Below are 15,643 nucleotides of genomic sequence, written 5' to 3' on the forward strand. Positions count from 1 at the left end.
TTTTCCACTTTGCTATTTGTTCTCAATTTATTATAAGTTGTTAGTGAGGGTTAACGTTCCTATATGGTTTCTTTTCCTCAGAAAATGGCTTATAAGGAAACTATTGAAGTTGATTCATTCAAATCAGAACAAATATCACTAGGTGAAGCATAAACATTTCTGCAATATTTTCTTGCTAAAGAGTGAGTCTAAAAGAAGGTGCTGATTCCTTTTTCCCACATTCTGTGCATCTAACCCCCTGTCACAGCAATGTTGGTGTGGGCTATCATATGAATGTGACCAGCGAAGCTTCTTCCACTCACATATCAGGTACCAGACATAGTCTCTGTGAGCTCTACTATATCACTGTTTTCATTTCCTGTACAGTGCTTCTAAGTCACCCTGCTGACTAAAGGGTTGCCCGTCCTTTCTGCATTTTATGTAATAGTGGCAAGTATTATATTAAAGAGTATTATATATTATAGTATACAAATATTATAAAAAGTATTATATAAAAAGTGTATATTTCTGTTTTATAATGGATGTCTGTGTTATAATTACATTCTTATGAAAACAGCTATTAATTTACATCGAACATACTTATCATTAGTCTAGTCTTTATTTTCCCAATATCTCTCTAAGCAAACAATACACGCCAGTAGCACATTCTTTCTTGTTACCGTATGTATCAGATACAGATAGTCAAGGATAAAGGGGTGTTTTCTAGGACCTCTGATTAACCATTATTAAATACTCATTCACATGACAGCAAATGAGTAAAAAAATACTAATACTGTATTTGTGTTGGGAAGGGAAAACAGATTTGGGGTAAGGTTATGAATATGTATTTACCCTCTGGAAGAGAAGGGACTTGGGCCTGAGTTGAGTGATGTCTAGAGGAAAATTATCTACTAGGAATGGTGGACAGAGCCTCTTCTGTGTACTGTAGATCTCAGGCCAAGTCTTCAAGCACCTTTAGACGCCAACCAGGGAAACAGAAACTCACCCATGACCCAGGATGATCCAAATTAGCTTCACATGCAAGGTCAGATAAGTAGATTAAGGGTAATTTTTGGGATTCTACAACACTCTAGATATCTCCCTAAATGACTGTTATGTGATGTTACTCTTAAGATGGCAGGAGAAAAAATACCTAATCATCCCACAACAAGGTTATCTGAAGGAGGTGACATTTATTATAAGAGCTTCAATTAAATTATAATCTGTTTGGTCAATCACATACAAAAGACTGATTATTAGATTTTTTTTTTTATGTTTTGGAGGGAGGTGGGCAGGGGAAGGGAAGATATTTGACATCTGAAGTTGGGAGGAGAGTGATTAGTAAATGACGCCTCTGAATTTGGTTGAATAGAGGTTACAGAAAGAGAAGGCCAAGGATTCAGATGGTGAGCAAAATGCTTTGCAGTCCTGCAAGGAGGGTCCTCCTTTAACTTCAGTGTGGTGGGGACAAGGAGAAGACATGCACTAAGCCAGGGGTCCTCAAACTTTTTAAACAAGGGGCCAGTTCACTGTCCCTCAGACCGTTGGAGGGCCGGACTATAGTTTAAAAAAAAACTATGAACAAATTCCTATGCGCACTGCACATATCTTACTTTGAAGTAAAAAAACAAAACGGGAACAAATACAATATTTGTATTTGCATGTGGCCCGCGGGCCGTAGTTGGAGGACCCCTGCACTAAGCTATTTGAATCATCCCGCTGCAGGTGCGGGCAGTCCTACATTGTTGGATTTGGAAAGTTCTTTCTTAAAAGCATGATTTCCCTTGTTTAAATGAAGGGGATGGAGCTCCATTAATTGGTGCCAATATTTAGTTCACTATATAGTTCATACAATATTATTTTCTTATCATTTTACTCTTGATATATGAGTGTCCTTGTCTGATGCAAAATAAATTGTAAATGGAAGCCGTAATAAGATCCAATATTTGATTAGGTATTCACTCTTTGAGTCTCTACCTAGAATCCTGCTGCCTTTCCAGTTCGCAGACTCTTCTAGAAAATTCTAGATCCTTCTAGAGTATTCTTGATGTGTTGTTTTCTGAATCTACTACTACTTTATGTTACAGTATATACTATGCAGTTAAAAATCTAGCTGCCTCTCTAAAATCACTTAAATAAGTAGTTTTCCATATTGCATTAGAGGAAATAAAATTAAATTCTTCCAGATGATAGAAAGCAATTACAATAAAAGTATAAGGACTTTTGGAGTGCAGTCATTTTTCTTCATCACTGTTGTCAAAAGGAGAATTTGGATATCTATAAGCATGCCACTGTTCTTAGTATTGTACACTTTTTTGGAGCCTAATCAGCTTCAGGACTTTGAATCAAATTACACCTCTACATTTTCCACCTTACTAGTATTTTGTCATTAGAATAAAGCCAGAGCTTTGTAGATTTGGCCACTGACCTAGGACGAAAGTTGTATAAGATATAAAAATACAACCAATTTCTCCTCTTTGTGGAGGAAAACTCTTGGAACACCTTCAACTTGGAGCATTTGGTCATCAAAATAAGAAAACAAAACCTAACCATGGTTATATAGTTTACATATTTCTTAAATTCCCCTAATCACTGCTTTGGAATCATCCAGATGTTCTATGGGTCCATATTTGTGTTCAGTTTAATTACATTAAATTATTTTCTGAAATTAAAAGGGGCTGTTTATTGAATTCTCCAGTGTTGACTCCTTTTGTAGACTGCTGGCAATTTTTAATCAAAATATTTATTCTTCATAATTCTTATACTTACAGAGGTTAGCATTGTCTATATCCTCCCCTAGGTTGAACTAAAGAGCTTTTTTGTAATGTAGTATGCTTTGTGTGAGATTACTTTTCTTAAAACAAGACAGTTGCTTTTTCTTCAGGTCATTGTTTGAAAAATAGACTTGAATATACCTGCCAAAGGTTTGCCTTTATTTTAACTGTGTGTTTTTGTTTGTTTGTTTGTTTTTTAAGTTGACATATATATAAAGCTCTCTTTTCTACCTTAGGAGCTTTGTCAGTCTTTGGACTTGGTAATATCTTAATCCTGCTTTGTGGTATAAACTTGGTTTTCTTTAATATTTCTTCTCTTCTAGAGAAAAATGAATATGATCTTTAAAAAATTGATTTTAGAAAAGAAGAGAGAGAGAGGGGAAGGTGAGAGATAGAGAAAGATTAATGTGAGAGAGAAGCATCTATCAGTTGCTTCCTGTACACACCCTGCCTGGGAATCGAACCAGTAACCTAGATATGTGTCCTGACCAGGAATTGAACCTGTATCCTCTTGGTGTACAGGACTATGCTCCAAACAACCAAGCCACCTAAGCAGGGCAGTAAGGTCTTTTAAAAAGTCAGCTTCCACCCAGCCAGTGTATCTTAGTGGTTGAGCAATGACTCATGAACCAAGGCGTTTATGGTTTGGCTAGATTCGCAATTAAGGCACAAGCCCAGGTTTTGGGCTTGATCCCCAGTAGGGGGCATGCAGGAGGCAGCCGATCAATGATTCTCTCTCATCATTGTTGTTTCTAGTACTCTCTCCCTCTCCCTTTTTTTCTCTGAAGTCAATAAAAACATTAAAAAAATAAAATTCAGCCTTCACTTTTATGATCAGAAAGGGAAATTTAATTATATTTTTAGATTTTGCAATTTCCACTTCTCTGCCGCGGTTCTTATCCCAGCATCAAGAAGGGTTCAGGAATCTGGAGAAGGCCGCGCGTAGATGTTAAATAAGAAACCAGAGACTAATAAAGAGTCCGGAGACGAGATGTAATTTTGAAAGGCATTGGGGGTCAGAGGAGCTTAGCTAAAGGAGCTAAGTTCTAAGGTCTTAAAGTCTAAGGTCTTATGTTCTCCCATCCCCAGGACCCCATGCTTTTTATTAACACAATTTGTCCTGAGGCGAGGCAGAGATATACACTTCAAAGGGTATACACAAGCATTGTCAGAATGGAAGAATTAGCCTACTGCTGTACAGGTGTTTGGTCAGTAGGAGGCAATAACATGTAGATTAAGATGCCTTTTAGCTGTCTGACAGCCACAATCAATTTAATGTATCCTATTCAGGTTTGGGGAAATGCCTTTAAGCCATTCCCAGATGCAGGTGACTACATGTTGAGTCCCTAAGTCTCATCAACCGTTTGATGAAACTTTTGAAATTATGACATGCTGGAATTGGTCTCTGGCACTTCTCACTATAAATTATTGTTGCTATCAAATAGAAACCCCATTTGTCTCATTCTCTTACCTCCAGTCTCTATCTAAATAGTTTGCATTTGTATTAGCACTTGGGCTCCTTCCCTCCTCTGCACTGGCTTCACTTACATATATAGTTTTTTATTTTTTCCTATGATGTTTTAGGATTCACTTAGTGTTTATTGTCTTACAGACAATATCTTGCATGTTTTTCTCATTTACCTGGCGTGGAGTTGAACTGCTTTCATTTTCCTCCTAGAATATATTTGTATAGATAAATGACACAGCCCTGAATTCTACAGTGATGTTTCGAAGGCTTTCAGTGTTCATGTTCTTTACTTTTTGCGGTTCTAATTCTATTGAATGAAAGAGACAAGGTGGTCAGAAAGGTAGCAGGTAACCTGAAAGAGTACCATGTCACAATAAAACAAAAAGAGCGGAGTTTAAAGAAAATGGTAGTGAAACACCAAATCAAGTGCTAAGAGAAAGTTTTGGTAATGAAAGTCATTGGCACATACAACATCTTTAGCACAATTTGTTATAGATTATTCTTTGGAGAAATTTAGTGGGAACAGTAATTGGAGATGCAAGACTACTTCCCAGAATGGGCAGGATCACTGCAAGGGTTTGGGTAGCCTCAACTTGGCCATATTTTTAAAGAAATGAGAAAGAATCAGTAGAGGGTAAAAACTGCCTGTGCACAGAGATAGGAAGGAAGCAGGGAGAGGAGGCAGGGAAGATGGCATTTTAAAATTCCATGCATCAAGAGTTCTTTCTCTCTGAGGCACAGAAGGGAAGGTAGTCAGGCTTGTGGGTGATACTGGAAATTTTCAGATGGAAAGAGGAAATGAGTGCAGGCAATTTCCATATGTTCAGTAAAAGTGGCCTAAGAGGTTTCTTGCTAAGGTAGAGTTCAGGCTGGGAACCTCCATCTTTGACAATAGTTGCCTGGAGAGAAGCAAAAAAGGATTACAAAACTTAGTGAGAAGTGGCAAAGGCTCAACGTTGATCAAGGCACTCTGCTTGCAATATTTCATCGACATTCTTTGACTCGCAAGGAAAGTTTTTTTCTTTCTTTCTTGGTTTGCATTAACTTTGTGATTTGTTATGGAAAAGAGTAGGTAGGAACAAAGCTTGGTACAAATGAAATAATAATAATATAATAATATCTATTGGCTTTATATGTTTTTGTTACTTTTTCCTGAGTTTAGATTGGCGCCGCCTTTAACTGAGAGAGCCCAACACCATCAATATAGGTGTGTGTTTTGTTCTGTTTTGTTTTTTTTACCCAAGTTGAACTTGACATTTTTTCCACGTGCAATTTTGTACATATTGTAAATCAGGGCAGTAATCAGGCTCTACTTTACCTAATTGCACTCTTTCTTGCAACATCCACTGTCAATTCTTGCCACTTTCTGCACACTGTGATGTCTGTTTTTCTGCAATGCCTTTGGCTAAGGAGACTTCTTCACCTGACAGGAATCTCCCAGTCTCCCACAAATCTTGCATACTTAACTGGTTTTCATCTTTCAGGACCTTGGCTTCAACTTGACCTCCTTTGTAAAGCTGTCTAAAGCGATAGCTATTTCCCCTCTCTCTCTGAGTAGTGAATTCTGCTCAGTTCAAATTCTTATTTTTATATTTCTCTGTTTTCTTAGGTAGACTCTGATTTTCCTGTGGGAAGGACCATACCATATATTTCTTTTAGACCCATTCACCTTACCTAATACCAGGCAGGGATTAGGTATTAATAAATGTTCATGTATTACGTTGTTTGTAACTGGCATTTTATTTTCATATGGTGACTCCAATACTTGATATCTAAAATCTGTACACTATATATTTGTTTTTTATTCTATGCTACAGATAATGGTTGCTATAATGAAATATGTTTTCTTTTTTCAGGTCCGCTTATTAAGCTTTATTAACTTATTGATTTAAAATATTATTTTTAATATAAATGTTATTTTCCTTTCTTCATTTTCATGGTTTTGTACTTGCTTGGTTGGCCTTTAAGGATGTCATGGTAACCTGCCAAGGAATTTTTGGGTTAAGGTGTTCTTTCTTCCCATTCCTGAAATGTGTTTCAGTTATTATTACATTCTCCTTTACTCTTTTTTCCCCCTGAAGTTCATCCATGATGATATAATTATACTTTTATGTCCTGAACTTTTACTATTCCTTCTCTTATAGGCAATATAAAGTCATGATTTGTCTAATAAATTTAGCATAAGGAAATACACTGATAATGTTATATTTAATAACTTTTCTTTTACTTATCTTATAATTTGGTTGTTATTGGGAAATGGTAATTAGCATGACTCATGCAAGCCAAGGAACTTTGTATTGGATAAAAAAACACACACAAAGGAAATGTCTAAGTTGAATAATGCATTCATTACAAAATAATTGAAAAATGTATTTATTAATTTTTTACAAAATAAATAAATTTATCACTATGCTATTAATGGTATAAACAAATGTATTTGTGTTTATCTTAGGAATCAAACAATTTGAGTCCAGTTCAGGATGGAACAAGGATACCTCAGATTGACAGCAATAAGAGCAATAACTACCGGATTGTGAAGGAGGTTAGCAGAAGTGAACTATTTTTCCATGGGTTAATGCTTGCATGGTGAAGAATTTTTGTGCAGCTTTTATATTAAATGTTAGGTTTGTTATATTTACTGCTCTTCTTTTAAAAGATTTTGATTCGGCTAAGTAAACTCTGCATACAGAATAAAAAGTGTCGGAATCAGCATCAGCGGCTACTGAAAAACATGGGAGCTCATTCGGTGGTGCTGGATCTTCTGCAGATACCCTATGAAAAGGTTAGTTCTTAGCTAGTTGTTTTCTTTAATTTTTTTATTTTGACACTATTTTAAACGTATAGCAAGGTTACAATGAACTTTTTCCCTTGAGCTATTTGAAAGTATGACTCCGATCTGATTCCCCATCACCCTTAAGCCCTTTAGTGTGTATTTCCTACAAACAAGGACACTCTTCTATGTAATCACATGATAGCCTTTCAGATCAGGGAGGAGTTTGACACTGAACTGCCACTTAATCCTCACAAGCCATTCACATTACTCCCATCATCCTATGCGTGGCCCCTTGACAGAAAGATCCACTTGCGAAACAGGTGCTGTTGGGTTGTCCTGTCTATTTAAATCTCCTGATGCTGGGACTTTCACGACATTGACATTTTTGAAGGCAGACCAACTATTGGGAGGACTGTCCCTTCTTTTGGGTCATCTGTTGTTTCCTCGTGATTAGATTCAGTTGTGCAGCTTTGGCAGTATCTTAAGGAAGTGACCCAAAGTTCTTCCGACCACTTCCTGTCAGGCGGCACACAATTCTGGTTTGTCCCCTTGTTGATGAAATTGCGTCTGCCAGGATTCTCCACTGTGAAGTACTCATTTTTCCTTTATCACTAATAAGTATTTTGTGGAGAGTTTCTTTGAAACTATGTAAATATTCCCCCCTTTAAAATATTTTTTTTTTTACTGATTTCAGAGAGGAAGGGAGAGGGAGTGAGAGAGAGAAGCATCAGTGATGAGAGAGAATCACTGACCGGCTGCCTGCAATCCAGGCATGTGTCCTTACTTGGAGTCGAATCTTGACCCGCTGGTTCATAGGTTGGCACTCTACCACGGAGCCACACTGGCTTGGCTAAATTTCCATTTTTAATCACACTTTCAATCTATTCATTTATTTATTTCTACCAGTATGGACTTGTAGATGCTTGTTTTTCTCAATGGGTTATCCTAGTTTTCTAGTATTATTTATTTGGATTCTCAGATTGTTTCAGAATTAATCAAGGGAGTGAGCCCTGTAAGCCAGTGTCTCTGTCCTCTAACGTGTCCCATCATTCTTTGCTATTCTGCACATTAAAATGTCCCAGGCTCACCTTGCATTGTTCTTGCTTCAACTCAGGAACAAGAGAGTGGGAAAAAGTAGGGGAGAAAGCAAAGAGAAAAAGGAAGAGGTGGAAATAAGAGACAAAGTTAATAGCAAAAGGAGGAGCAGAGAGAGGGAAGAGGAGAGAATGAAGATAGGGTCACAAATGCATAGAGAGATAAATTTAGAGGTGGGGGAATAAAGAAAAGTAATTGTGGAGGAGAAACAGGCTAGGACAAGGCAGGAAGACAGGGGAACAGAAGCAGAGGAGTAGAAGAGGCAGGAGGAGGAGGAAGAGGTGTGGGACAAGCAGTGGGAAGGGAGAAGGTTGAGAAAGAGGGGGTTATAGAAGGTGGGGAAAGAGGAGAAAGAAAATAAAATCCCCAGGAAGATCCAAATACATAGAAATACTGGGAAAGAGGGAAAATCCAAGAAAGGAGAGCAATGCGAGGAATTGGAGGGTGCAGTAAAGAAGGGGGGGACCAGAGAGAATGTGGATCCCAGAGAGAGAGGGAGGGAGCAGAGGAGATGTGAGTCAGAGGCAGGAGAAAGAGACAGCTATGCACAATGATGGGAAAACACAGTGGCAGGCAGGAAGGTTGGGGAGAAAGGGAGGTGAAACAAAGAAGAGGTTGAAAGAGTGAAGGACAACTGATAATAGGAGGGTAAATAAAGAAGCGAGAAACATCTAGAAAATGGGGGAGAGGTGTTCTGTGGGGATAACCAGGAGAGGTGAAGAAACAAAAGAGGCACAGAAAATGTCGAGTATGAAACAGTGGCAGAGAAAGAAGAAGGGCATGTGTGAAAGAACATATTTCTTGAGAGTATTTTTGTTCTGATCTGTTTGTTTCTCTGTATCATGGGCCACTCTTTAACTTACAGAGTGATGAAAAGATGAATGAAATAATGAACCTAGCCCATACGTTCCTGCAGAATTTCTGTCGGGGAAATCCACAGAATCAAGTTCTCCTTCATAAACATCTGAATTTGTTCCTAACACCTGGTGTAAGTATTTTAGTGACTTCTAATATTTGTAGTAAAGTGTCCATCAAATTTAATTTAGCAGCATTGATGAATAGAATTTTATTCATCACCTCATTTTTATTTTCCTATTAGGGAAGGGGTTCTTGCCCTAAAAGTGAATATCTTTTATTTCCATTAAGGAAACTGTTAAAGAAACTTGAAAAATTACACAAATTTTACCTGCAGCTGAAGATTTTATTTATATGTATATAGTTTAATTTTAGGAAAAAGAAAGCACTAACTCTACAATGCCATGAGTAAGATACATATGAACAACTCAAAGGTAGAGTTCACTCTGCCCTGTAAAATGTGGATCAGCTGATACTAAGGAAGAGCTGACTTTGAATAACCAATCATTAAATTATTCTCAAGAATACTGTTGCCCACATGTTAACCTGTATGATAATCAGCTCATTTTTCCAACTAAATTTGTTTGTGAGCTCAGATTTCTTTTCATGGTGAGTGATCTAGCTGCATTTTGTCAAAGACTTGCACAGAAAACTTACTATGATTTTGCATAAAATATAAAACTGATCACAGGCAGGGGCGCTCATCTATGTACTGTAGAAAGAATAGAAAGTTGACCTTGTCAGAATCACAAGGGCACGGTCCTCTCTCTTTAGCTCCTTGAAGCAGAGACCATGCGGCACATCTTCATGAACAATTACCATCTGTGCAATGAAATTAGCGAGAGAGTCGTGCAGCATTTTGTGCACTGCATCGAGACACACGGCCGCCACGTGGAATACCTGAGGTTTTTACAAACGATTGTAAAGGCAGATGGTAAATATGTGAAGAAATGCCAGGATATGATCATGACAGAGGTATGTTCTCGGTTTGTACATTACCCACTTCACTCAAACAATATGATCAAATAAGTGTTTTCTGTTAATTTAGAGCGAGGGAAAAAAAAGACTCTGGAAAATAATTTAATCATGACTACTTAAGCACGAATATGTGTTGCTTACCTCTAGTGAAGTAAGCATAAGTTGATTTTATAATTTTCTAAGAGCTTTTCTTTTTCTTACTGAATTTGTGTATTTTAAATAAAGGTAAAAATCCTACAAAATGTTGTAGATTATTTAGAATGAAAGTGACAACATTTTATAGTTTCAAGTTTTCAATGTATAACAAAAATGGGTTAAACTCTGCTTTTCCAGTGCCTTTATCACGCTTCCTGAAATCTCAAATGGGTGTTCTCTGCTACTATTTGCAGAGGGCTTCGAAAGGAATTGAATTCATAGAAGTTATTCATCAGTGATTTATCACAAGTGAAAACTTGGCTATTTAGAGTAAGTTAAATGTGTAAGGAGAACAAATGAATGAAGTACTGAATTTATTTGGCCATTTTCGTTGTGATGTTTGAAATTGAGTGAGATTTATGCAATGAGTATGTGACTCGCTAGGAAACAAGGGATATGTTGGAGAACTGAGAGTTCTTTGAGCCCTTTTGGGTCAATCATTGCCCTGTGACCTAATGGCTTTCTAAAGGCCTGTATGGATTAAGACATCTTTCAGCCATGGGTACCAAAAAGTGATGTAGTAGATTATATTGTTTGGGGGGATTTGCACAACTATGTACCTTAACCTTTGCATTGAAGGTGATTTCTATATTGATACAGTATGATGTGGACCCTGCCTGGGAATTGAACTGGCAACCTTTGGGTGTGCTAGACAATGCCCAACCTTTTGAGCCACACTGGCCAGGGCAAGGCTTTGAATTTTTAATGTAAATTTTGTTGTTAAACATTTTAAGGAACATTTTAACTTGTGATATTTACCATTTTTCTTATCTACATTTACATTTATATTAATTCTTCATTGCCTAGAAGTGTGTGGGAACTAATATGATTTTGTATTATGATTATCAAGGAAATAATTAAAATAGGGAAGCAGCAAATAGTTAAGCCAGTTTTATGACACTTAGAAGATGAAATGTTCCTAGGTATAAAGAAGTGTTTGTAATGTTATATTGTGTTTAAATACATATTTTTGACACATAAACATTCTCTTTCAACAAAATTTCAAAGCTAATTCTTATCAATTTAAATGTTATTAATTTAAATAAAACAAAAAATTATATAAGGTGTGTTACCTACCCAAATATCTCACATTGGGGTTAGACATTTGCTACTTATATAGACAGTAACACATTATGGATTTTGAGCAATAAAAAACTACCTACTAGAATTCTCCACTAAAATTATGTAAACAAAAGAGGAAGGAAAATTTATATCCTAAGAATTTATTCGTTGTCCCCCCCCTCCTTTTTCTCTTTATTTTTCCTATTTCTGCTTTTACATTTATTCTTTACTGATGCTCATGACACTGGAATTTCCAGATTGTTACAGAGTTGCATTTGGCTCAATGTGCTGGCTTTTCCATGCTGTCACTATTAAAGGAGACGGGAATATTTTATTCTGCTTTATTACATTTATACTTATGAGATTTCCTGTGCTTTGACGTTGGAGTCTTTCATTGCAGTAGAGGGAAGTAACTTTATTTGAATATTTTGCATGTTTTATTTCAGTGGGTAACTCCCTGATGAACAATTTACCATCATTGTGTCACTTAATTCTTGCTCCATCCACCGTTCCCATATCCCCCCTGCTGGTTTTGGTAGAGTTCATGACTGATCTCTGAGCACCTGACTAGAATCCTTTTTGCCATCCTGCCTTGGTATAGTTCTGCTTTTGCAATGTTAACTCGGTTTTTGCAAAGAGATATACGTTTCCAGTTAGAACAAGCCTATGGCAGTAATTGCAAAGATGAATATTTGGTCTGCTATGTAGACTCTCTTGTTATCATTTCAGTTGATAAATGGGGGTGAAGATGTGCTGATATTTTACAATGATAGAGCATCATTTCCCATCCTTCTCCATATGATGTGTTCAGAGAGAGACCGAGGGGATGAGAGTGGCCCCTTGGCCTACCACATCACCCTGGTGGAGTTGCTGGCAGCTTGTACAGAGGGGAAAAACGTCTACACGGAAATCAAGTGCAATTCTCTTCTGCCCCTGGACGACATAGTGAGGGTGGTGACCCACGATGACTGCATCCCCGAGGTAAGCCTGGCAAAAGCTTAGCAGCTATAGAATTTTACTAATTTAAAGTAAGTGCCAGAGTCCCCTTGCTACTACTTATAATGAGATAATATATTTAGTCAAGGTATTGTGCTTAGTTATATGATTGTGAAAATTTAAAAGAGCATTAACATGTTTCCTTGTTTAGTTCTTTTTAAAAAAATATATTTTCATTGATTTCAGAGAGTAAGGGAGAGGGAGAGAGAGATAGAAACATCAACGATGAGAACACTGGGGATTGAGCCCCCAACCTGGGCATGTGCTCTGACCGGGAATCAAACCGTGACCTCCTGGTTCATAGGTCGACGCTCAACCACTTAGACATGTCGGGCTGGACCCTTGTTTAGTTCTATAAAAGCTATGAAAGGTGATAAACCTTTTAAAGTATAGCCATTGGAAGCTACTGTAGGAGTCTCTGAATTCTAAATATGACCCTGTGAACAAAATGAGAGATTTACTTGTAGCTTCTAGTATATTCTTGAGAATGAAGAAGACCCTTCATAAATAATTCGCAGTCATTGGTAGGAGAGGCTTGGCTGGGGCTGTAGACTCATCTGTTGGACTCCAAAGGGTTACCTGGCTTTATAGAACAGATGCGTTCTTGGAAATATGGACATGCATATTTGCTTTATTCACACATCATCTTTTACCCTCTGTCCTAGCTTGGCTCTGGTGATAGGGAACAAAACTCATTAGAAACTGGTTGTCTGCCAACAGGATTAATGAGGCTTCCAGGAATGGACATTGTAATGTTCTCTTTTTCTACTACTGTGCTGTATTATTGCAAAGTTCATAAATGTGTTACTCTGAACGTGATATAAATCCAAACATTTTAAAGCATATTCTCTTCAGAGGTATCAGGTGAGGTTAACTTTCCTACTTGCAAATCGTCCTCTGTAGTAATGATAGACTTGAAGTATATATTTTTGTGGAATTATTGGCACCTCAAACCAAAGGTACTTCATGCCCTGATTGGTTTGAAATAAGATGCAAAGAAAGGAAGCCTAGTGTAGTGAGTAACTCCGTGGGTTCTGTCTTTACCGGAGGCCTGCTCCTGCCCAGGCTTCTTCCCACACGCAGCTCTCTCTGACCACACACTCTGACTTCTCACATTCTGCCACTTCACTCTCCCTCCTTCAGATCTTGATCCAAGCATGACTTCTCCAAGGAAGACTTCCCTGGCCTCCTGGGGTAGATTCTATCATTTGAAGTTAGACACTTGAATTTTATTAGCTAATAAATATCTGTAGCTCTCATATCCTCTCCCAAGATTATAAACTTGATGAAGTCTAGGTCTACAAACAACTGAGGTCTAGAAACAATGAGGTCTGTTTCTGTTTACCACTATATTGGCTGAGCCTAAGCCTACACTTAATAAATATGTTTTGAATGAATGGACAGATGATTTAAAGAATGAATCAGAATCCTGGACCCATTACTTTGTAGCAGTTCGACTGGCTCGTTATTAACCTTTCTAATCTTCGATTTCCACAATTTAAAGTGAAATAATTATAGTACAGATCTGATAGGGTTGTTGGAGGATGGAATTAAGTAAGACATCATATACAAAATGCTGAAGGTGTTTGACATGCAGTGAACAATGGGTACATATTAGCTGCTGTCAGGGTGATTTTGATAATGCATCAAATGGCTCAGATGTCTCCCTACCCTGTGGTCAGTCCTTGCACAAGAACCCTGTCACTGGAAGTGTATCTTGGACCTCGGTCAAGTAGGAATAAGCACTTGAGAACATGAATGCTCACTCTGTGTTACTTATGGTTCTAACTTGGATTCCAGGAATCCCCTGAAGTTGTTTACATGATTTCATCTATAATAATAAAAGTGTAATATGCTAATTAGACCAGATGTCCTTCCAGACTACCTTCCAGACGAAGCCAAGGCGGCGGGGTTTAACCTTGTCCCACTTTAGCAATGAAATAGAGGGCTGGGGAAGGGGGAGGGAGAGGGAGAGGGAGAGGGAGAGGGAGAGGGAGAGAAAGAATATGGCAGAGTCAGAGAGAGCAGGGGAGGGAAGGGAGAGGAAGGAGGAGAAAAAGAGGGGAGAGGGAAAGGGAGCAGTTTTGACTCCTAGTGTCTCAAATAGATAGACTTGGTTTAAGACCTCTGGGCCCAGGAGAATGGAATACAAGGTCACATGTTTACCCTGGCTCAGAAGATGGAGTGTTTTAGTAAAAGAAGGGAGTTGGGATTGCTTTCTGGGTAGACACAAAACATGCCATAATGTATTATGGGAACTAACAGAGATTTTATTTAACTTTTCATAATTGATATTTGAAAAGGAACAATGAAGAAAACTCACGTGCTTTTGTATTTGAAACTTGCACAGGTTAAAGTTGCTTATGTGAATTTCGTTAATCACTGTTACGTTGACACTGAAGTGGAAATGAAAGAGATTTACACAAGTAACCACATTTGGAAATTATTTGAGAACTTCTTGGTGGATATGGCAAGGGTAAGTCATACTTTGATCATTAAACAGTACTTCATGTTCAGTTGTCGATATATATATATATATATATACACACACACATACATACATATATACATACACAAGAGGCCCGGTGCATGAAAATTCATGCACTGGAGGGGGTTCCCTCAGCCCAGCCTGCCCCTCTCACAGTCCAGGGCCCTCAGGGGCAGGAGGCGACCTGGCGATCAGGGAAAGGCGATGTCCCCATCACACCTCTGCTGCTGCCACTGCAGGCAGCGCAAGCCTTGGCCGGCCCTGCTTGCCTGAGCCTCAGTCAGTGGAAGGTGCAGGAGGACCCAAGGCCCCCAGCAGGGCTGAGGGGACTGGGTGCTACCATCTTGTGGCTGTGGGCACTTCCATCTTGTGGCTGTGGGCACTGCCATTTTGTGAGGGCGTGATGGTCAATTAGCATATCCCCTCTTTATTATATAGGATACACACACACACACACACACACACACACAATATTAAGCATCCAGATGAAAAGTTGGAATTAAACCCACTACCTCTGGATATAATCCATTATATTAAAAGTTGGGAATGACTTCCATAAGATTATGAGTGAGATTTTTGTATACAAAATACCCAGTACAGTGTATAGAGTGACAGAATGTTCAGTTTTACTCTTACAGCTGACTATATTGGTCTGTTATTAAATCAGTGGTCTTTTGACCTTGATTAGAGAGACATTTGGCAGAGGTCAGTTTATATACAATCGCTTGTCCCGAGTGCAGTTGCAACCCCAGATGGAAAGGATCTCGAGAGGTCTTGTTGACGGCCCTCAGACAGACAGCACCTTGAGCAGATGATTCAGGATGTAGCGTTGCTCACTGTTGCTTCTTCAGAGACTTCTCCATTGATTGAACCATTTAGTGTCTTTACTCCTGCCGGTCAAAATATGTTCTTCTTTTTACTGTGAGTCCATTTCCTCTTGCTTGGCTGTTTGAGCAGGACATGTGGAGCAGGTTGGTATT

The 15,643-nt window shown here is 38.3% G+C and overlaps 1 protein-coding gene across 1 annotated transcript in view; it reads left to right on the forward strand.

The window, feature by feature from the left end:
• Window positions 1-15,643, forward strand: part of ITPR2 (inositol 1,4,5-trisphosphate receptor type 2) — a 425,687-nt gene that overhangs the window by 190,200 nt on the left and 219,844 nt on the right. The window contains exons 27-32 of the mRNA XM_070410528.1: window positions 6,674-6,763; window positions 6,878-7,003; window positions 8,955-9,077; window positions 9,719-9,919; window positions 11,909-12,160; window positions 14,526-14,651. Coding sequence (XP_070266629.1) covers window positions 6,674-6,763; window positions 6,878-7,003; window positions 8,955-9,077; window positions 9,719-9,919; window positions 11,909-12,160; window positions 14,526-14,651 — 918 coding nt within the window. The remainder of the gene's footprint in view (window positions 1-6,673; window positions 6,764-6,877; window positions 7,004-8,954; window positions 9,078-9,718; window positions 9,920-11,908; window positions 12,161-14,525; window positions 14,652-15,643) is intronic.

Source organism: Myotis yumanensis, unplaced genomic scaffold, assembly GCF_028538775.1.
Source record: "Myotis yumanensis isolate MYYU_CA2020_CCGP unplaced genomic scaffold, mMyoYum1.0.hap1 SCAF_3, whole genome shotgun sequence".
Lineage (NCBI taxonomy): Eukaryota > Metazoa > Chordata > Mammalia > Chiroptera > Vespertilionidae > Myotis > Myotis yumanensis.